General features: G+C 45.8%; 1 protein-coding gene across 1 annotated transcript in view; it reads left to right on the top strand.

Moving 5' to 3' along the window:
* The window catches only part of LOC120860881 (membrane progestin receptor gamma), an 88,852-nt gene that overhangs the window by 23,400 nt on the left and 43,156 nt on the right, over positions 1–22,296 (top strand). The window contains exon 2 of the mRNA XM_040236584.1: positions 14,927–15,092. Coding sequence (XP_040092518.1) covers positions 15,042–15,092 — 51 coding nt within the window. The 5' untranslated portion in view covers positions 14,927–15,041. The remainder of the gene's footprint in view (positions 1–14,926; positions 15,093–22,296) is intronic.

Below are 22,296 nucleotides of genomic sequence, written 5' to 3'. Positions count from 1 at the left end.
AGTCCCCAGGGAAGTCCCCCAGTTTTAGGTTTTTAGGGAAAAGTGTGCAGCAAATAGAGCGTCCCATTTGCCCTTCCCTCCCCTCACAGTTTCCCCTGTGACTAATGTCTTGCATCAGTGTGGCACATCCGTTATAGCTGATGAACCACACTGACACGCGATTAACATCAGTAATGTCAGGGTTCACTCTGTGTTGTATACTCTGCGGGCCTTAGTAAGGACAACTGTCATGCATTGGTCACGGCAGCGTCAGGCTCCTTGAGTCTGCTTCCCACGCTCTTCTCCCTCTGCACCCCTCTTGCACCGTCTCTACCTCGCCCCGTGTGCCTGTTTTATCACGTCTCTGGGCTCATTGGAGCGCCCTATCTCTGGCCATGGTCCGTCTCCTGTCCCTCTCGCCTCTCCACCAGACTGTCAGCTCCTTGAGGCCCTCCGAGAAGGCTCTGAGGTCTAAGAGACCCCCAGCACCTGGGGCAGGGGCTTGAATGCTTTGGGTTCTCACTGTAGCCTGAGTTAGTGCTTGCTTGTGGACCAGGTCTTGGGCTTCCATGGAAGATGCTTTGGGGGTAGTTAGCAACAGGGAGAGGGCAGGTGGCAAGGGGCAGAGACAAGGCATATCTCAAGTTTCAGTGGCTTCGAGGAGTGGGGGAGAAGGGGTGTTCCAGTAAGTCTGGTTGTATTTATTCGTTTTACAATATTTCTTCATTTAGTGGCATTGGGTCTTCACTGTGGCACGTGGGATCTTCATTGTGTCATGCAGGGTCTTTCATTTCGCTGTGGAAGCTCTCCAGTTATGGTGCTCAGGCTTCGTTGCCCTGCAGCATATGGGATCTTAGTTCCCCGACCAGGGATCGAACTTGTGTCCCATGCGTTGCAAGGTGATTTCTTAACCTCTGGACCACGGGGAAGTCCCAGTCCAGTTTTAGAGAAGGGAGCGATGAGAACAGACCCGGCTCTGGGTGGTGCAGTGCTTGACTCCTTAGCAGGAGTGAGTGGAGGTCTCCAGAGCTCAGGGCCAGAGCCACCCGCTGAGGATGCCCCCTGCTCCCCACGTCTTCCCTTCCCCTCTTGCCCAAGCAGCTGCCTCCTGTGGGAAAGTGGATGAGCGAGCAAGTGTGGGGAAAGAAGTTAGGAACACCTCCCTAGTGGGCTGATCTTCCTTCTGATCTCCAGTCCCTGTGGTAATCCTGGGCTCCCTCCTCCTGGCACACCCAACTCTGCCCCTATTTAGGCAGAAGAGGACACTCACCTCGCAGTCTGCTGAAGGAGCCCAGAGCGGTGACTTCCTGTAACGCGCCTCTCGGCCTTTGCACGCACTGTCCCTTCTCCCAGCCATGCCCTCTCCAGACAGACAGATCCTCTCTGACCTCTTATGCAGCGAATACGTGTCACCTTCTCTGTAAAGCTGACCTAAACTTTCCCCTCAAACCCGAGGGCACCCCCTTCCCGCAGATGCCACCACAGAACTGCTCCTGTCATCCACACAGTGTCTGACCCACTGGGCCTCCTGTTGGTGCGACTCCCTTGTTCTGTATAAGCAACACTATGGTTTTCCCCTGATGCTGGGAAAGATTGAGGGCAGGAGGAGTAGAGGGCAACAGAGGATGAGATGGTCGGATGGCATCACCGACTCAGTGGACATGAGTTTGAGCAGACTCAGGGAGAGACAGGGAAGCCTGGCGTGCTGCACTCCATGGGCCCACAAAAGGTTGGACACGACTGAGTGACGGAACAGCAACACTTTGCTCTGCTTGTTGCTCCCCCGAGGCACAGCTCGTGGTGACACCACGTGCCCAGCTCTCGGTGGAGTGCCAGCCCCTGGTAGCCTCACCTTGCGGGTGATCGGTAGAGTCGTGAATGAGTGGGCCACCTCTGAGCAGAACAGTCAATGTTCTTTTATTGAGTCTCTTATATAAAAACAGATCCAGGGCCTGTCTTCAAGGAATCTAATGGCAGCTGCCGAAACAACCACACCTGAAAGAATCAGCGAACAATATATAACCAAACTAGGTATAGTAATTGCCATTTACTGAGGTGCCTGCTGCAGGCCTGGCTTGATGTAAAGAGCTCGTGCACATTGCTCTGCTCATTCCTCCCCTCATGAGCGAGGGATGGGACCAGTACTGAGGTTAGGGGACGTGACCCAGGGATGCTAACTAGTGAGCAGAGGGGCTGGGACTGCAGCCCAGGTCTGTCTGACTCCAAAGTCCATGCTCCTCACCCGCTCACTGCGTCTAGAGGTGCTCAGGGAAAGGAACGAGGGGCGGAGGGTGTGCCTGGGGAAGACTTCTTCCTGGAGGAGGATTGCTGCACCCTGGGCCTGGAAGGCAGTCAGAGCATGAGGATACTAGGGGGGTACTCGGAGGCTGGCCAGCGTGGAGGCTCCGGGAGTTCCAAGGCCTGGGGTTGGGGCAGCCGCCACTCCTGCCTGGGGCACTCTGGGTGTCCCACAGAGATAGCTCTTTCCTGCTAGGCCCCTGTAGCCCTTCCCCTGCCCCCGGAGAGCTGCTGAGTCTGCCTGAGAACCACACTTGCCACATCTGTGGGTTAGGGCTGTGGGTGTGGATGGTCGCGGTCAGAGGCTGCAGAGCTGGCTCCTCCTGAGGGGCTGCCCCACCCAGCCTGTGGGACCAGTTTCCAGGGGGCAGGAACAGGTTTCTGAAAAGTACACTGCCCTCATTCCCCAGACTGGTAGACACACCCAGAGGACCCTGAGGATCTGCTGTTTCCCCCAGCTGGGAGTCCGCTCCCGGCCTGCAGTTGCGGGGTGGCCAGGGGGAGGTGTCCTCTGGGCTCCATGTTTGCTGGGGGTGTGGCTTTACCCCAGGTGCTGGTGGCTCTGAACCTTCTTGGCTCACTGAAATTCGATGGCAAGCCTTGGAATCCCTATCCCCAGCGCTTTACATACACATATGTTCCTGTACACACACACACGTGTGTGCACACACACACTTTTACCTGTAATTTTATGAACTTCCTAAGGCTGGGGGATGTTCTTGGACCTCAGTTGCAGCTGATGCTCGCGCTCTCCTGAATGTGGTGACGTTTATAGTAAATAGTAGCAGCCTGGTACTACTAATAGTAATAAAGTCACCAATCTTTACTTATAATTTGTGGCTAGGAAGTATGTTCACATCCATGATCTCGTTTTAGCTTCCCATAGCCCTGGCCCAGTGGGAATTAACAAGCGAGAGTCGGGAGAATTACTCAGTCTAGCCAAGGTCATACCTCGGAAATGGCCAAGGGGAGTCTCAACCTCAGGGAGCTTCTCTAGTGGCTCAGATGGTAAAGAATCCACCTGCAGTTTGGGAGACCCGGGTTCGATCCCTGGGTTGGGAAGATCCTCTGGAGAAGCAACTAGCAACCCACTCCAGTATTCTTGCCTGGAGAATTCCATGGACAGAAGAGCCTGGCGGGGTCCAGGGGTCTCAAAGAGTCAGAGACAACTGAACGATTAGGCATGCAGGTACAGGGAATCATCAAATTCTACACCTTGAATATATATAATTTTTAATTGTTAATTATGCCTCAGTAAAACTAGAGAAATAATTTTAAAAAGAAATACCCTTTATGTTGTGACCAAGGACACGCATATGGTCATGTGTAGCAAAACAAATATAATAACATACATAACAGGTATCACAAGTAATACTTATCTGGACTCTATAAATGCTAGTCATGATCCACTAAACTGCCTTTGTGATCTGCTGACAGATTGTGAACTGCAGTTTGGAAAACACTGCATTAATAGACACAGTAATCGTGGTTTTAATTACTAGTGAGCTGTCTGGAAATTATGTGTATTTTGCTGAGGTTAGGTGTTTGACCCTGGCTGTGGACAGGCTGCAGTTCAGGTGCAAGCCATTCAGCTAAGGAGAGACCCATTCACTCTCCTGGGCTTTGGTTCTTCTCTCCCTGTGGTAAGTTTAAGGACTGGCACTGGGACTACTGGTCTTTCAATCCTGTTGCTCATCTATTCATATATTCCCACTGTTCAGTACAGATCTCGTTTCATTCTGACTGTGTCAAGCCACCGCTAAGTGACCTCAGACAAGCTGTCTCCTGTCTGAGGTCTTCATCTACAGAATAGGAATAGAGGTGGGTTGAACTAGTGTTGCTTCTAAAGGAGGGATTTTGCAGCAGTAAGTGGCGCATGATTGATGTGTATGTTATATGTACATGCTGTCATCTGAGTGTTTGCATCCCCTGCCCCAGGATTCATATGTTGAAGTCCTAATGCCAGTCAGTGCGTTGGTATTAGGAGGTGGGCATTTGGGAGGCAATCGGGCAGAACCTTCATGAGTGGGATTAGTGCCCTTGCATAGAAGAGGCCTGAGAGAGCCCCCTTGCCCTTCCTGCCATGCGAGGGTCCAGCAGGAAGTTGGCAGCCTGCAGCCCACAAGAGAGCCTTCCCCAGGGTCCAGCCATCCTGGTGCCTAGTCTTGGACTTCCAGCCTCTAGAGCCATGAGGAATAAATATTTGTTGTTTATAAGCTACCCAGTTTATGGTGTTTTGTTAAAGCAACCTGTAGGGACTAAGACAGTGTCTATATATTTATGATTTATACTTTTTTCCGGAAGATTTGGAGAAAATGAAATTTTATATTAATACAAGCATAGCTAACTTATGGAGCAGACTATAAAACTCAACAATGCTTTTTTAATATATACTTCTTTTTGTTGTGGTAAAATATATATTATATAAAATTTAGCATTTGAACGATTGTCGAGTGCCTGATTCAGTGACACGCAGTACACTCACAGTGTTGTGCAGCCATCACCACTGCCCATTTCCAGAGCTCCTTCGTCATCCCAAACAGAACTCTGTACCCAGTAAACAGTAACCCCCTGTCTCCTCCTCCCCCTAACCTCTGGGAACCACCATTCTACTTTCTCTCTGTATAGATTTGAATTTGTACCTGATACAAGTGAAATCAACAACGTTTGTCCTTCGGTGTCTGGCTTACTTCACTTAGGATGCTTTCAAAGTTCAGCCATGTTGCTGTATGTGTCAGAATTTCACTCTTTTTTGAGGCTGAATAATATTCCATTGTATGTATATTCCATGTTTTGTTTACCCGTTTATCTGTTGATAGACAGTTGGATCATCTCCACCTTTTGGCTGTTGTGACTAATGATGCTATGAACACAGGTGTACATGCATCTGTTTACTGCCTGCTTTCAGTTCTTTTGGGTATATGAGGATTGGCCTTTTCATACCATTCATAGGGTTCTCAAGGCAAGAATACTGAAGTGGTTTGCCATTCCCTTCTCCAGTGGACCACGTTTTGTCCTTATTGCAAAATTCAGACTTAACTTGAAGAAAGTAGGGAAAACCACTAGACCATTCAGGTATGACCTAAATCAAATCCCTTATGATTATACAGTGGAAGTACAAATCGATTCAAGGGATTAGATCTGATAGACAGAGTGCCTGAAGAACTGTGGACAGAGGTTCGTGACACTCTACAGGAGACAGTGATCAAGACCATGCCCTCAAAAAAGAAATGCAAAAAGGCAAAATGGTTGTTGGAGGAGGTCTTACAAATAGCTGGGAAAAGAGGAGAAGCTAAAGGCAAAGGAGAAAAGGAAAGATATACCCATCTGAATGCAGAGTTCCAAAGAATAGCAAGGAGAGATAAGAAAGCCTTCCTAACTGATCAATGCAAAGAAATAGAGGAAAACAATAGAATGGGAAAGACTAGAGATCTCTTCAAGAAAATCAGAGAAACCAAGGGAACATTTAATGCAAAGATGGGCACAATAAAAGACAGAAATGATATGGACCTAACAGAAGCAGAAGATATTAAGAAGAGATGGCAAGAATACACAGAAAACCATACAAAAAAGATCTTAATGACCTAGATAACCACAGTGCTGTGATCACTCACCTAAAGCCAAACATCCTGGAGTCCCAAGTCAAGTGGGCCTTAGGAAGCATCACTACGAACAAAGCTAGTGGAGGTGATGGAATTCCAGCTGAACTATTTCAAGTCCTAAAAGATGATATTAAAGTGCTGCACACAATATGCCAGCAAATTTGGAAAACTCAGCAGTGGCCACAGGACTGGAAAAGGTCAGTTTTCATTTCAATCCCAAAGAAAGGCAGTGCCAAAAGTGTTCAAATACCGCACAATTGCACTCATCTCACATGCTAGTAAAGTAATGCTCAAAATTCTCCAAGCCAGGCTTCAGCTGAACTAAGGACTTCAGATGTTCAAGCTGGATTTAGAAAAGGCAGAGGAACCAGAGATCAAATTGCCAACATCTGAAAAAAGCAAGAGAGTTCCAGAAAAGCATCTACTTCTGTTTATTGATTATACCAAAACCTCTGACTGTGTGGATCACAACAAACTATGGACAATTCTGAAAGAGATGGGAATACCAGACCACCTTACCTGCCTCCTGAGAAATCTGTGTGCAGGTCAAGAAGCAGCAGTTAGAACCAGACATGGAACAAGAGACTGGTTCCAAGATGAAGCTCCAGTACTTTGGCCACCTGGCGTGAAGAGCTGACTCATTGGAAAAGACCCTGATGCTGGGAGAGATTAAGGGCAGGAGGAGAAGGCGACGACAGAGGATGAGATGGTTGGATGGCATCACAGACTCGATGGACACGAGTCTGAGCAAGCTACAGGAGTTGGTGATGGACAGGGAAGTCTGATGTGCTGCAGTCCACGGGGTCGAAGAGTCAGACACGACTGAGCCACTGAACTGAGCTGAATCTCTTATCGGTCATATTTTTTGCAAATATTTTTCTCTCATTCTGTGGGCTATCAGTATTTTCTTGATAGTGTCCTTTAATGCTCAAAAGATTTTAATTTTCATGTCTGAAGGTGTTGTGGGGCTGCGCCTAGACTCTGCCTCGCACCCCCTTCCGCAAGTGCAAATTCAGTCCTCTGTGGTAGTGAGTACCTTTGTTGATCCTCTGGCACAGTGATGGGATGCAAACGCTGAGCTGTTTTCTCTTTACCATGAAGGACATCTAGACAAGAGCCCTGGAGGAGGCAGAGGATCAGAAAGGTGACTAGGACACTGCTCTTCTGTCCTCAGCCAGCTCAGGCCCCAAGCCTCACCAGCAGCAGCCCCTTAGCCAGCAGCTTCCTACCATGCCCATGAATGTGGGGCCTTACCTGGACCAACCTGTGTTCAGACACCTCTGAGGCCTGCCCAGCCTAGGACAGGCCAATGAGTAGGGGAAAAGGTGACTCTGGTTCCCTCTCCAGGTACACTGCACTGGTTTCTCACGGTAACTGAACTCCTGTTATTAACCTTGCTTCTTTTGATCAATGAATGTGATCATGCATCCCACGGTACTTTGGACAGATGACCTCTCTGAGCTTTCTGATCTCATTTTTCCAATTTTTCTAAAAGCAAGCTATGGAGAAATTCCCTACCAAACAGCATTCTTTGTCTTTGCTATATATGCCCAATGAGAAATTTTATGTTTTCCAACATGATATTTTTCAGAAAAGAGGGAATTTGGCCCATCCAGAGTTCTTCCTATTCGGAGTCCGTCTGTTCCTTTATTTTGAGCAGTGGATGGGATGTTTGGGGGAAGACGTGATCACCTGAATCTTTCCCCATTAGTGTTTGTTTGGGATCCTTTCAGAAGGCACCTCACATACATGATCAATTTAAAAAAAGAGAGAGACAAAAATGTAATACAGATTGAGATTTATTCCCAGAAATCTGATCTCCAATTTACAAGTACTGGTTTTGTTACAAAGGAGCTTTTAATGATCCCTGTAAAGTAGTAGTAGGTCTGGAGAGAGTAGCCATGCAAACTAACTAGGGCCAATCACTTGTTTACCATCACTGTATTTCATCAGTTACTATGTGTACATAAAAAACAAAAAACAAAAAAACATTAAAACAGCTCTGAAATCAGGATTCATTTCCAATCAGCTCTGTCTCATGATTATAGCTGGTGATTTTTTTGTGTGTGTTATCTTAGTGGTATGCAAAGTGGTGGTGTGACTTCCAGCTGGGCACTTCTGAAGTTCCTGGAAATACAGTACTTTCGGGTCCCTGAGCGCTAGAGGAACCCCAACCTCACCACCAGGTGGCGCAGCAGAGTAAGTGTGTCGGGCTGAGTCCTGTGTCAGCTCCGCTCCCACCCTTTGCCCCTACACAAATAGCTTCCAACAAGCAAATTCATTCCTGACTGAGCCACCGGAGAAGCCCACAAAACCACTAAGATGCCCTGTTTCGTTAGCAGGTGAAGTCTCTGCAGCTTACCCTCTGCAGGGCTTTTACGCACCTTTCTTGAAAGTTCGTGTGAGGCTGATGATACGCGTCAGCTGAACTCATGGGTTCAAGCCCAGAATCCTGAAAGGGCTCATTTGGGCTCATTCAGAGGCGCAGCCACTCTGGGGCACCCTCTGCTCATGCAGGAGGGGAGGTGCCTAGGCAGCACTTCTCATCAGTGTACACATCTCTAACTCCACTCATTTTTCCAGTGAGACAGCATCCATCCGGCTAATTAGCAAACCCTCTGGTGTTGATCAAAAGCAACCCCAACTGAACCAAAGTTGTGGCCTCTGGAATGTGAGCTTATGGTTTGTCTTTCAAATGCTAATGAACCACAACCCCAGGGATATGGGTTAAAACTAACATTTTCACATCACACTGTCTGTGTGAAGTGTTTGAAAGCAATTTGCCATAGAGTGCCCTAATAGTAAATGAATACTTGTGACTTGGGATACATTTTTAGCAAGAGCATTAAACACAACTTCAAAAAATATAGCTTTCTTCCTTTCTTTTTTAAACATTTCAGCTGCATCCTCTGGCATGTGGGACTTTAGTTCCCCGACCAGGGATCAGCCCCACCCCCCATGCATTGGAAGGCAGAGTCTTAACCACTGGACTGCTAGGGAAGCCCCCAAAAGTGTAGCTTTCAAATAACTTAGCGGGAAATGAGAATATTTTTCACTTTAACTGTGTTGGGTGACTCCGAAAAGTGTTAAATGAAGATCCTTTGGTCAAAGATGCATATGGAGATTATGAATACACTTATTTCTATGAACTAGAAGTGGAAACACAATTTTTTAAAATTAATGCTATGTTAGATATGGTAAGGGATTCTAAATAGGTATGTCTAACTAAATTAATAAATTAATGTAATAAAGAGAGTGTGTACTCATTATCAGAGAAATGCAAATCAAAACCACAATGAGGTCACACCGGTCAGAATCACCGGCTGCTATCAAAAAGTCTACAAGCAATAAATGCTGGAGAGGGTGTGGAGAAAAGGGAACCCTCTTACACTGCTGGTGGGAATGCAAACTAGTATAGCCACTATGGAGAACAGGGTGGAGATTCCTTAAAAAACTGAAAATAGAACTGCCATTAATTAGTTCAGTTCAGTTCAGTCACTCAGTCGTGTTCGACTCTTTGTGACCCCATGAATCGCAGCACGCCAGGCCTCCCTGTTCATCACCAACTCCTGGAGTTCACTCAGACTCATGTCCATCGACTGAGTGATGCCATCCAGCCATCTCATCCTCTGTCGTCCCCTTCTCCTCCTGCCCCCAATCCCTCCCAGCATCAGAGTCTTTTCCAATGAGTCAACTCCTCGCATGAGGTGGCCATACGACCCAGCAATTCCACTGCTGGGCATACACACTGAGGAAACCAGAATTGAAAGAGGCACATGTACCCCAATGTTCATCGCAGCACTGTTTAGCCAGGACATGGAAGCAACCTAGATGTCCATTGGCAGACGAATGGATAAGAAAGCTGTGGTACATATACACAATGGAATATTACTCAGATATTAAAAAGAATGCATTTGAATCAGTTCTAATGAGATAGATGAAATTGGAGCCTGTTATACAGAGTGAAGTAAGTCAGAAAGAAAAACACCAGTACAGGATACTAACGCATATATATGGAATTTAGAAAGTTGGTGACGATGACCCTATATGCGAGACAGCAAAAGAGACACAGATGCATAGAACAGTCTTTTGGACTCTGTGGGAGAAGGTGAGGGTGGGATGATTTGAGAGAATAGCACTGAAACATGTATATTATCATATGTGAAAGAGATCGCCAGTCCAGGTTCAATGCATGAGACAGGGCGCTCAGGGCCGGTGCACTGGGATGACCCTGAGGGAAGGGATGGGGAGGGAGGTGGGAGGTGTGTTCAGGATGGGGAACACATGTACACCCATGGCGGATTCATGTCAATGTATGGCAAAATCCACCACAGTATTATAAAGTAATTAGCCTCCAATTGAAATAAATAAAAAAGGAAAAACAAAACAAAGAATGGCAAAGAAAAAGAGAGTATGTACTAGTTTATTTGCATCCCTAGAAGTTATCAGGCTTCCCTGGTGGCTCAGCTAGTAAAGACTCTGCCTGCAATACGGGAGACCCAGGGTTCAGTCCCTGGGTTAGGAAGATCCCCTGGAGAAGGGAATGGCAACCCACTTCATTCTTCTTGCCTAGAGAATTCCATGGACAGAGGCACCTGGTGGGCTTTTTTTTCCTTTTTGGACTCTCGTGTGGGAAGTAGGCCATCTGTTTATATTCGGCTACCTCATATGTGATGTTTTGCTGGCCTTGTCCTTTCAGGCCTGGGATACAGTGTGTAGGCTGTCTACTGGGTGGGGGCAGTGAGGGAGCGGGAGTGGGGAGACCAGGAATAAGGATGGAGCACTAGCCAGAGACAGATTGTTGCAGTGTTAATTGCTCAGTGGCATCTCACTCTGTGCCACCCCATGGACTGTAGGCTGCCAGGCTCCTCTGTCCATGGGATTCTCCAGACAAGAATCCTGGAGTGGGCTGCCATTCCCTTCTCCAGGGGATCTTCCTGACCCAGGGATCAAACCCCCGTCTCCTGCATTGCAGGCAGATTCTTTACTGTCTGAGCCACCAGGGAAGCCCAAACTTGACTCTCTTTAATCAAAATCGATTCTATTTTTTTATTTTATTTTTTGAAGGGCTTAGTTGACCCATAGTGTGAGGGATCTTAGTTTCCCAACCAGGGATCAAACCTGTGTTCCCTGCCTTGGAAGGCAGATTCTTAACCATGGGACCACAGCTGAAAGTCCCTCAGTTCTCTTTTTAAAAGGAAACTTATGCCTCTTAATGTTTTCTTTTCAAAGAGAGGACTTATGTTTCCACTATAATTCAGAAAAATTTCAATTAAGACATCTTCTTGTTCTCCTAGTTACTGGTACAACCCCCTAATCCCCAAAAAAGTGGTCCCTGAAGTTCACCTTAGGGGCCCACAGAGTGCCGTTTCAAAGTCTCCAATCTCTATGCAGCCTGTAGCCCTCAGATCAAATAACACAACTCCAGAAGCATCACCATCCCCACCCCAACCCTCCTCTACCTCCATCCACGCAAACCAGAAATCAAATGATATCTCTATCTACTATCTGTGAGATCTTCTGCAAGCCCCCTCACTTTTCAACACTTTGGTTTTCCTGCCTGTAAAATAGAAAATTAATTTTCCTATCTGAAAATTAGTAACAGGAGCAAGTGCTTATTGGCGCTTTCCCTGAGGGCAGGCCCTTTGCATGGGTTCTTCTCTCATTTAATCATAATCACCACACTAGGAAGAAAGTACCACTGTTATTTCCATTTCACAGATGGGGAAACTGAGGCATAAGGAGTTACGTTGCTTGCCTGGAATTGCACAGGAAATGGCAAACTGGTCTTGGAACTGATGTGGCTTTTGTCCAGTCTGGAGGCCCTGAACTGCTCTGCCTGGCGATATGAGCCAGGGTGGTGAGGGTGAAAGAGACCAGACAGGCGGGCAAGGTTGCCAGCACAGGCCTGATGTAGAGTGGGTGGGAGGTCCTCGCCTTCAAGGGTGACTTGTCCTGGTTAGCTGAGTTCATATCTGTCTTATCTTTTTCTTTATGCGTTTCTTGGAGACAAGGACAGTCTTTTCAACTTCATTTTTCCTGGACATCTATTTTCCTCCATTCTGTGTGTCACAAACCCATGCAATTTTTATTTCAGCTCAATTCGCATGTTTTCCCTCCAGCTGCTGCAGCTCACAGGGTGTAATCATCTTTACATTGAGCCCTTACTCTTATTCATTACATGATAAAAATGCCAGACACCTTGGCTGAATGAAGAAGAGGATGAATCATATGCTGCTTCGTATTGCCCTCCTGTCGTATGTTTCACTGGGTCAGTCTTCCTGGATGGTGTGTGCTGTGAGGGGAGGGACCATTGCTTTCCTTTTTCTTGCTCATGGCATTGAAATTCAGGGAGAACCAGGGGACCAAGGTAGGCCGGCCCATGGAGACCCAGCCTTGGTCCCATCATTGCTAGGGGTTTTTGTGGTATTCCCCTGGAACCTCAGGCTGAGACTGTCACCTCTCTTCCTGGTGCCAGGTGAGTTAGTGGTGCGTCTGGGGGTGAAAGTGGCTTGGTAATTTAGGCTGGAAATCTAGGAGAACCAAGACATGCCAGGTCCACTTACACAGCTGCTGCTCATTTGTTTGCAAAGTATCAACTCTTCTTCTTTAACCTGGGCAAAATGTACCCAGGTAACATGTAACAATTAAAAAAAAATTATTTTCTTTATTATTTTGTCATTCAGAAATGTTCTGTAACTACTTTTTTAATGTGGTAAAATATACACAACATAAAAAAAATTTATCATTTTTAAGTGCATTTTACATTTATAGTATTGAGCAACCATTACCACTACCCCTTTTTAGAACTTTTAATCCTCCCAAACAGAAACTCAGTACCCCTTAAACAACAGCTCCGATTCCTCCCTCCCCACCAACCTCTTTTCTGGCTCTGTAAGAGCCTATGCCAGGCCCCTCATGTAATTGGAATCATACAATATTTGGCCTTTTGAGACTGGCTTATTTCACCTGGTGTAATTTTTTCAAGTTTCATCCATGCATTAGAACTTCATTCCTTTTTAAAACTGAGTAATATTCTATTGCATGCGTAGACCCCATCTTGTTTATTTGCTAGTTTATTTATCCACAAGCTGATGGGTGCTTGGGTTGTTTCTGAAGCCACACTCCTTGGATGGGATTTGAACCCATGATCACTGATTTAGGAGGGGACTCAAACCCACTCTTTTAATTGAAACCACTCGCCTGGTGTTCTTTTGATTCATTCCAAAAAGAATTCAGCATGCGGCAAAGCCATAGGCAAAGAGTGAGTTTATTAGTATAGGATGCTTGTAAGAGATATATGTGGGCAGGCAAAGGAGCTCAGCCTCTAGAACAAAGAGAGCTGCATCTTAGAATCAGAGAAAAAGTGAGGAGGGGAGAAGACCACCTCCTTCCTCATTCTTGGGCAGACATCAAGGCTTACATCATTAATTCCTCCTTTGACCCTGTGTGGTCTAACCAGGACTGTGATGGCCCTAGTAAATCACAGGTATATTAGCAAAAGGATGGTAACATTACTGAACTATGGTAATTCATCTCAGGTTTTGGTGCAATGTCCCCTTTCACCTAGGTTCTTTCCCCTTTCACATATTTCCCTCTTGACTACATGAGGAGATTCTGCTCTTCAAGGACCATTAGCTCCCTGACTTCGCATAACGAGACTCAGACCCCATATTGTCCTGTATTTTAACTGTCAGGGTTTGTGGCTTGAGTGTGCCTGGATGCGCTTGGATGCCCCTGGTCTTCTTTCAAGGTAGTGTAGATTGTTGCTAGGTTACTGGATTCTTTTCTTGAGTGGTCATTAGCTTAACAACAGTCTCCCAAACAGCCTTAAAATTCCCTCCCTGTCTTTAATCCTGTAGTGAGATTTCTAAACCAACTATTTTAATTGTTCTTCTCTATCCCTTTCATTGCCACCTTTTGACTGTGGTGAATAATTACTTACCCCAGTGTTTTTAATAAAAGCATATTTATGATGAAACATAACTACATTATATTTTGCTACATAGTTTCAGATAATATAACACAAAGAACATAACATAAAGAACTATAATAAGAAGCAAAAGTACAAGCAAAGCACAAAAGCAAAAGCACACCTTAGGTTCAAAGGGTGAACAACTTTGCATCATTAAGAAAGCATTTGCTGAAGGCCCAGGGTGAGCCAAGCACACACCCTGAGATTCCGGCCATCTCGGGATCATCCTCCCAGGTTGGTAGGGGCTAGGGATGTACAGGGGAGACAAGGCCTTGGCGGGTAGCTCCGCCTGCAGTCAGATGTGGTTGGTGCTACGAGAGAGGTACAAGCCAGGTCTTCCGGCCTTTTGGAGGCAGGGACAGAACCCCTTGGGAGCTCTAAAGAGGCGGCAGATTTTGGCCCAGTGACTATGGGAGTGGATGAGGCATTGACTGTGGTAAGTTCCTAGCTCTGCTCATTCTTTTGCTGAACCCAGCTACTAATAGTACTTTCCAGTTTCTTGGGCCTTTTCCTTGTCTTTGGGTTCCTCTAGTTTACATTACATAGAGCTGTTAATCCTGCATTTAAACAGTCCTGTTGCTTTGACTCCAAGTGCCTTAGATTTGCCTGGCCTGGTCCTTCTGTGTGTCTCAGGGCAGTCCCGCTCCCGTGAGCCTTCTGGAAAAGCTGCCTCTCTTTGGGAGGACACCTCTTGGTGGGCCAGACCTGGATGACACTCTGTCCAGGGGTAGCTCCTGATGCAGGGAGCGTGAGCAGCCCCAAGCTCTCCCTAAGCTGTGTGGCCTTGGGGAGGTTGCCCTACGCCTCTGACCCTCTTGTGTAACACGGAGGCACTGGGTGACCTCCATGGCCCTTTCCAGTGCTATAATTCTATGATTGCCCTATTGTGATTTAATTACCTTCCTCCATCACTCTCAGAGTGAATGACTCAGCAGTCTGTTTCTCTGTTGTTTTTAAGGCAGCCTGGTTATTTTGCCATCACAAGCAAAGGTCTGTGCTGTAGTTAAACAGTCTTGACCCAGCTGGAGTTAGGCTGACGCTCACTGGAGTTCTTCCCACTGTCCTCTTTCAGTGAAGCGGCTCAGACCCGGCTGGCCAGAGGTGCCCGGAGCCATGTCAGAACTTTGAGCAAGTCCTGGTGACAGGGACCGGCTGTCACCTACCGGTCTTCCCAGCCCGAATTCAAGATGCTGAGCCTGAAGCTACCCAGGCTGCTCAGCATGGAGCAGGTGCCGCAGGTATGTGCTCTCATTCCAGTGGTTGAGTTCCAGGCTGCGACCAGGGCTGGGCCTCTGCAACACGCCGACTGCTATCTCCACCCAATCTTCTCTGTATAGACCCAGCCTCTGCAAGGAGTCCCTCACGGATTCCCTTGGGGAATCCAGGCTGCCTGTTTCCCTCACCTGCACCAAACCTGAAAATGGAAGTGATCCTGAAACTGTTCTTGAGTTGTAGCGCTCGCCTGTGACATCTGTATTTTATCCTGAAACAGAGCCGTTATTGAGACTACAGAGTTAGGCTGCAGAGATGAAGCCAGCAGCACCGGCTGAGTGGCAGCTTTTTAAGTGTCGTCCCTCATGGGTGCTTGGAAGCAGGCGAGGGGCAGAGTCACCTGAGTGTGGCTTTGCTGTTCTCATTCCTTACAGGGGGCCTAAGCCAGGTGTGAGTTGAGGCAATCAGGGAGAGTCATTGCACCTCCTTTGCCTGAGTGCTCAAGGGCAGCCCCCCGAAACACCTGGAATGCAGTGAGAGTCTGTGTTTTTAGTGAGACAGGTGAGGCCATGCTCCGTGCTGCCTGTGAGCTGTGGCCAGTGGTGCAACTTTTCCTGCCCTTGCAAAGTAATGTCATCTCACTACACCCTTGTTTTGGTGTCATATTTCTCTCCTTTAAAAAAATTTTTTTTTTTTTTTTTTGGTCATGAGGCATGTGGAATCTTAGTTCCTGAACCAGGAATCGAACCTGTGTCCCCTGCACAGAGTCTTAACCACTGGACCATCAGGGAAGTGTCCATATTTCTTTCCTTTTTGACTGAAAAAGAATAACTGTTATTTCATGGTGAGATGTTTCACCTGGAAGACGTCACGGGAAAGGTGGGTGAGAGCTCCTTTCCACCCAGCTGACTGCCCAGCCCTTATGACCCCCCCAAAAAAACAAAGTCCCAAACAATCTTGGCACCGTGAGTGGAAGACTAAGAAGAGACAGACCACTAGACCCTCTCCCTAAAAGCCTGCAAGGCTAGGTGATGCCAGCAGGCACTGGGGTGAAATCAAAAGGCTGTGGAGCTGTTGGAGGGTGGAGCTGAAGATGCAGCAGGTAACAGACACGCTGGAAATGAAGCCGGGTCCCCACAGTGCTGTCGAGCAGGGGTCCTGCCTGCATTCTCACGAGGCTGTGGGTGTCTTCCTGGTGCGTTTCCCTGGCTGGTTCTACCCACAGAGAACTAGTGGCTGAGATGAGTAGGGAAACAGAGTGATCCTTTGATTGATGCACTTGACATTTTTATTGACTGCCTACTACGTGCAAGGCGTTACTGTGTGTGGAGCCCAGAGAAGAATCACATACCAAGCCTGCCCTTAAGGGGCTCTGTGTTGGTTGGGAAGATTTAAAATCGTGCAGGAGCACTTCCACGGCCAAGTGGGTTAGGGTGTATGCTCAGAGAGGGGCACATTTGTTCAGAGGAGGGGTTGGTCGCTTGGGGGAGGAGGGGATCAGGGAAGGCTCCGTGAAGGGGATGAGCTGTAAGATGCATTTTGAGGATGGGTAGCATTTGGGAGGTGGGGAGAGCACTCCAGGTGGAAGGAAGGGTATGAGTGAAGACCTGGAGCTGGGAAACCATGGGGCAGGTGTGGGGATTCTTGGGGCAGAGGTTACAGGTATCTTCTTGGATGTCTTCCTGGGAGTTTTGGTCAAGGGTGGGTTCAAGACTGTGCCCAGGAAAGAAATACAAGAGAAAAAGGTGTTCTCACTGGGGATCTTGGGTCCCCTGCTGGGATTCTGAATGTATGGGGGTTCTGAGGATAAGGACCCAGATGGGCCCTGAGGCTGGAGATGCTGTGTCTTCTGTCCAGTTTTCCATAAATGGTGGAGACGACAGTTTTCTTTTTAGTACAATGGCATTAGTCAGAGACAGGGGCCAACATCACGTCTCACATCTGTTTCCTTCAAAACTTTCCTTTGGCTCCCACATCCACTACTTGGCTTCCCAGCATCATGTGCAAGGGTCATGCAGCCCCAGGGGGAACACAGTGGCTCTGCCTGTCTGGAGGGTGGTTTTATTTGAGGATTTAGTTGGGGAGGAGGAATGACATCTTAAAAATATTCAGATGCAACCATTTTAAGGAGAAAATGCATAATGTGCGTGAATATTTAAAATAGGAGACTTCATAGAAATGTTAAGCTTACTTTTGGTGGGCTCTTTGGGTTCCAATACTTGGTCCGCAGAGTGACCTTAATCTCCCGACCTCAGTTTCTGCATCTGTAAAATGGGGTGGTGCTAGAATCTGCTTCCTAGGGTAGTGGTGAAAATTAAGTGAGGCAACCTATGGGAAGTACACGGCATGTGATGAAGTCAGTAATGTTGGCTGTTATTATCAACTCTCCTGTGCCCTCCGCACTTGGAGGAGTGGAGTGTGTTGGGAGGAGGCATTGAACTGCCCCTCCCATAGACTCCCTCCCCAGCTCCCTGCCTGGTATTCCCTGGCCTGACCCCTATCCACCTCCTCCATTGTTTTTTATCCATTAAACCCACTTCTCCAACCACACTGGTGCTCTCTCTAGTCTCCCCACTGGATCGGACATTCACCTTTCTTGATCTCTGTTTGAAGAAGGGTTACTCCATCTCCTCCCCTCCATTTCATCCATCCTCCTTTCTGACTCCTGCGTGGAGCTGCTGGTGCCCTCTCCCTTCAGCTGTTGGTTGACACCTCTGCACGCTGCTCTGTACAGCTGCCTCTCCCTTCATATATTAGCCAGCTGTGTGGCCTAGGCCACTTCCCTACCCTCTCCGAGCTTCACCCATCCCTGGAGGGGTGGGGCACCACCTCTTGGCATCCTTTATTCCGGCGCAATCCTGCTAATGGCTTACTTACAGGAAAGGACAGTTCTCTCTTCCTGTGGAAGGTGCATGCCTCATAATTTCAAGTCTCCCTTGTGCCTAAAAAACAGACCTGGGTACATTAGGGAGCTCTGAAAGACGTGAACAAAGAGCTCAAAGAATGGAACAAATGTCTAGGTGTTGATTCCTACCCAAACCCAACCTAGAGACAAACAGGGACGTCTAGACAGCAAGTTCATGTGGAACGTGGCATGACCCTTGGCCAGGAAACAAGAGTATTTTGGGTCATATTGAGGATCTTTTGTTAATGATAGCCCTGGCCCCCAGGCTACAGGTAAACTCACCACATTGTCTGGAAGGCCTTAATTTAGGGGCACAGGCAGGAGGGTTCCTGAGGTGCTAGCTCTAGAGAGGGAAAGCAAACCTTTTCTCAGCCTTGCACCATGCTCTGCCACTTACGGTGGGAATTTGGACAAGACTCGTAATGCTAAGCCTCAGTTTCCCTGTCTGTGAAATGGAGATAATATCTATCTCACGGATATACTGTGACGATCCAAGAAAAATGAAAGAGACTGTTGGGCTAACAATGAAGGAGCAGAAGCAGAGCCAGATCAGTGGTGCTGGGTGGTGGGCTTGGGCACCTGGAAGCAAGGAGTCAGCTCATAGCAACTGGTTTTCTCCAGCCCAGGATTTCTCAGAGTGAGTGCCTAGATCACCACCGTGGGAATCAGAAGCTTTATTAAAGTGAATTGTGATTGCAGGCATTTTTGTATTGTTCTTGATTTTAATCCAAAGAAATGCTTTCAGCATTTTGTTACTTAATGTTAGCTCTTTCTCTGGGTGTGTATATTTAAATAACCTGCCTTTCTATCCCTTGTTTCCTAGGATATTTTCCCCCCTCTAATCAGTAATAAATTCTTTTTTTGTATCATATATCTTCTGAGATGGTCATATATGACTCATTTGAAAGTTGTTAATGTGGTTAATTACATTGATTGACTTACTAACGTTAAACCAACATTGCATTTAAATATTACTTGGTCATGATGGGGTATGTTTTTAATCTGTTGCTGCAATCAGCTGATATTTTTGACTAGGATCCTTCAATCTATTTATTGAGTTGGCCTGTAATTTTTCTTTCTTATACTGCCCTTGCCTGCACTGGGGATTAAGATGATGGCAACCACAGATGAGTTGGAGAGTGCTGCAATTTTATTCTATAGAAAAAATTGTGTAATATTAGAATCATGCATTCCTGACTACTTGGTAGGCTTTACCTCTAAAGCTGTTCGATCAGGACCATCATGTTGCTCACCTCAGGGGAGCATCATTTATCTCTTACTCTATGTGAATGACACGGTGGAACTGTGCAAGGGACAACTTGATGCTACAGCTGAATTTTCTGTCGAAAGTTTTTTTAAACACTTTCATTAAAATATAATTTATGGGGCTTCCTGGTGGCTGGGATGGTAAAGAATCTGCCTGCAATGTGGGAGACCCAGGTTCGATCCCTGGGTCAGGAAGATCCCCTGGAGAAGGAAATGGCAACCCATTCCAGTATTCTTGCCTTGCGAATCCCAGGGACAGAGGAGCCCAGTCCATGGGGTTGCAAAGAATTGGACAGGACTGAGTGACTAGCACTACTGCTGCTACCATAAAATACTCCCTTTAAGAGGACACAGCTCAGTGAGTTTTAATATGTTGACACACACAAAGTATATTGTACAAAACCATCACCACAATCAATTTTAGAATGTTGTCATCACCCTGGAAAGAAAATCTGTACCAAGTAGCAGGCATTTCCCACTGCCCCCACTCCTAGGCCTGTGGCAACCACTAATTTACTTCGTCTCTATGGATGTGCCTATTCTGGATATTTCATATAAATGGGATCATGCAGTGGGTGGCCTTCTGTGAATGCATTCTTTCACTTAGCATAGTGTTTTCAAGGTTCATATGTGCTATGGCGTGGATTAGTACTTTATTTGTTCTTATGGCTGAATCGTATTCCACTTATGGATATACCAGTTTGTTTGTTCATTCATCAATTGGTGAACACTTAAGTTGTTCCCATTTTTTTTTTTGGTTATTATGAGTAATGCTATGTACGAGTTATTTGTGTACAAGTTTTTGTGTGGACATATTTTCATTTCTCTAGGTACACACCTGGGAGTGGAATGGCTGGGCCACATGATAAATCTAGGAGTAACTTTTTCTTTTATTGTGGCAAAATATGCTTAACCTAAAATTTACCATCTTAACTATTTTTAAGTGCATGGTTCTGTGGTGTTAAATACAGTTACCTTATTTTGCAGCCATCACTACCATTCATCTCCATAATCCTTTTTATCTGGTAAAACTGAAACTCTGTACCCATTAAATAAGAACTCCCCATTTTCTCCTGGCTGGTCTCTGATGACTACCATTAATACATTTTGTCTTTATGATTTGACTACGTTAAGTACTTCGTGCAAGTGAAATTATACAGTATTCGTCTTTTTGTGACTGTCTTATTTTACTGAGCATAACGTCTTCAAGTTTATTGATGTTATAGCGTATATCAGAATTTCCTTCTTTTTGTAGACTGCCCCTAAATTTAGATGACTGGTATTTTCTGTTTTTTTCTCAGTAGCCATCCTAACAGATATGAGGTGAGATCTCACTGTAGTTTTGATTTGAATTTTCCTAAATATTAGTGATATTGAGCTTCTCTGCATGTGCTTATTGGCCATTTGTATACTTTCTTCAGAAAAATGTCCATTCAAGTCTTTGGCCAATGTTTAAGTTGGGTCGTTTGTCCTTGTTGCTGAGTTGTATGAGTTCTTTTTTGAATACAAGTCCTTATCAGATACATGGTTTGAAAATGTTTTCTACCATTCTATGGTTGCATTTTCATGTTAGTCATGGTATCCCTGGAAACATGAAAGTTTTAAAATTTAATATTATCTAACCCCACTCTAGCACTCTTGCCTGGAAAATCCCATGGATGGAGGATCCTGGTGGGCCACTGTCCATGGGGTCACTAAGAGTCAGACACGACTGAGTGACTTCACTTTCACTTTTCACTTTCATGCAGTGGAGAAGGAAATGGCAACCCACTCTGGTGTTCTTGCCTGGAGAATCCCAGGGACGGGGGAGCCTGGTGGGCTGCCGTCTATGGGGTCGCACAGAGTCAGACACGACTGAAGTGACTTAGCAGCAGCAGCAACAGAAAATATCATTTTTCATCTGTTGCTTATGTTTTGGGTGTTATAACTAAAAAACGTTTGGTTTATCCAAGGTCATGAAGATTTACTCCTATATTTTCTTTGAAGAGTTTTACCCCTAAAATTTAAGTCTATGATCCATTCTGTGTGTGTGTGTTAGTTATTGTGCTTGTGTGCTAAATCGCTTCAGTCGTGTCCGATTCTGGGTGACCTTATGGACTGTAGCCCACCAGGTTTTTCTGTCCATAGGGATTCTCCAGTCAAGAATACTGAAGTAGGTTGCCATGCCCTCCTCCAGGGGATCTTCCCAACCCAGGGATTGAACCCTTGTCTCTTATGTCTCTGCGTCTCCTGCATCGGCAGATGGGTTCTTTACCACTGGCGTTAGTTATTGTGGGTGGTGTGAGATAGAGGTCCAGCTTTATTCTGGTTTTTTTTTTTTTTTTCTTAGTATGGGATATCAAGCAGTCCCAACAGCATTTGTTGAAAAGACTGTTCATTATTTCTTCAGGAATTATCTTAACACCTTTATTGAAAATTGATTGACTGTAAATGTGAAGGTTTATTTCTGGATTCTCAGTTTTATTCCATTGATCTGTTTGTCTATTCTTATGTCAGTACCTCATTGTCTTGATTACCGTGCTTTGTTGTGAGTTTTGGAATTGGGAGGTATGAGTCCTTTAACTCTGATCTTCTTTTTCAAGGTTGTTTTGACTGTTCAGGGTCCCTTGCATTTCCTTATGAATTTTAGGATCTATTTGTCAGTTTCTGCCAAAAAAAATGCAACCAGGATTTTAATAGGGGTTCCTTTGAATCTGTTGATCGATTTGGGAAGCATTACCATCTTAATATTATTAAGTAAATTAAATCCATGAACATGGGCTGCCTTTCCATTTGTTTAGGTATTCTTTAATTTCTTTCAGCAATGTTTTGTAGTTTTCAGTATGTAAAATTGTACCAGTAAAATGATTTGTTAAGTTTATATCTAAGTGTTTTGTGGTTTTTGATACTGTTGTAAGTGGAATTGCTTCCTTAAATTTATTTCAGATTTTCTTTGCTAGGATATAGAAGTAAAACCAAGTTTTGTATATATTGTATCTTACATGCTTGCTGAATTAATTTATTAACAGTATTTATAGTTCTAACAGTATTTTAGTGACTCCTTTAGAAATCCCTATATG

Source organism: Oryx dammah, unplaced genomic scaffold, assembly GCF_014754425.2.
Source record: "Oryx dammah isolate SB20612 unplaced genomic scaffold, SCBI_Odam_1.1 HiC_scaffold_11209, whole genome shotgun sequence".
Classification (NCBI taxonomy): domain Eukaryota; kingdom Metazoa; phylum Chordata; class Mammalia; order Artiodactyla; family Bovidae; genus Oryx; species Oryx dammah.
The sequence above is the reverse complement of the archived record's forward strand: the minus strand, read 5'-3'. Positions and strand labels throughout refer to the sequence as shown.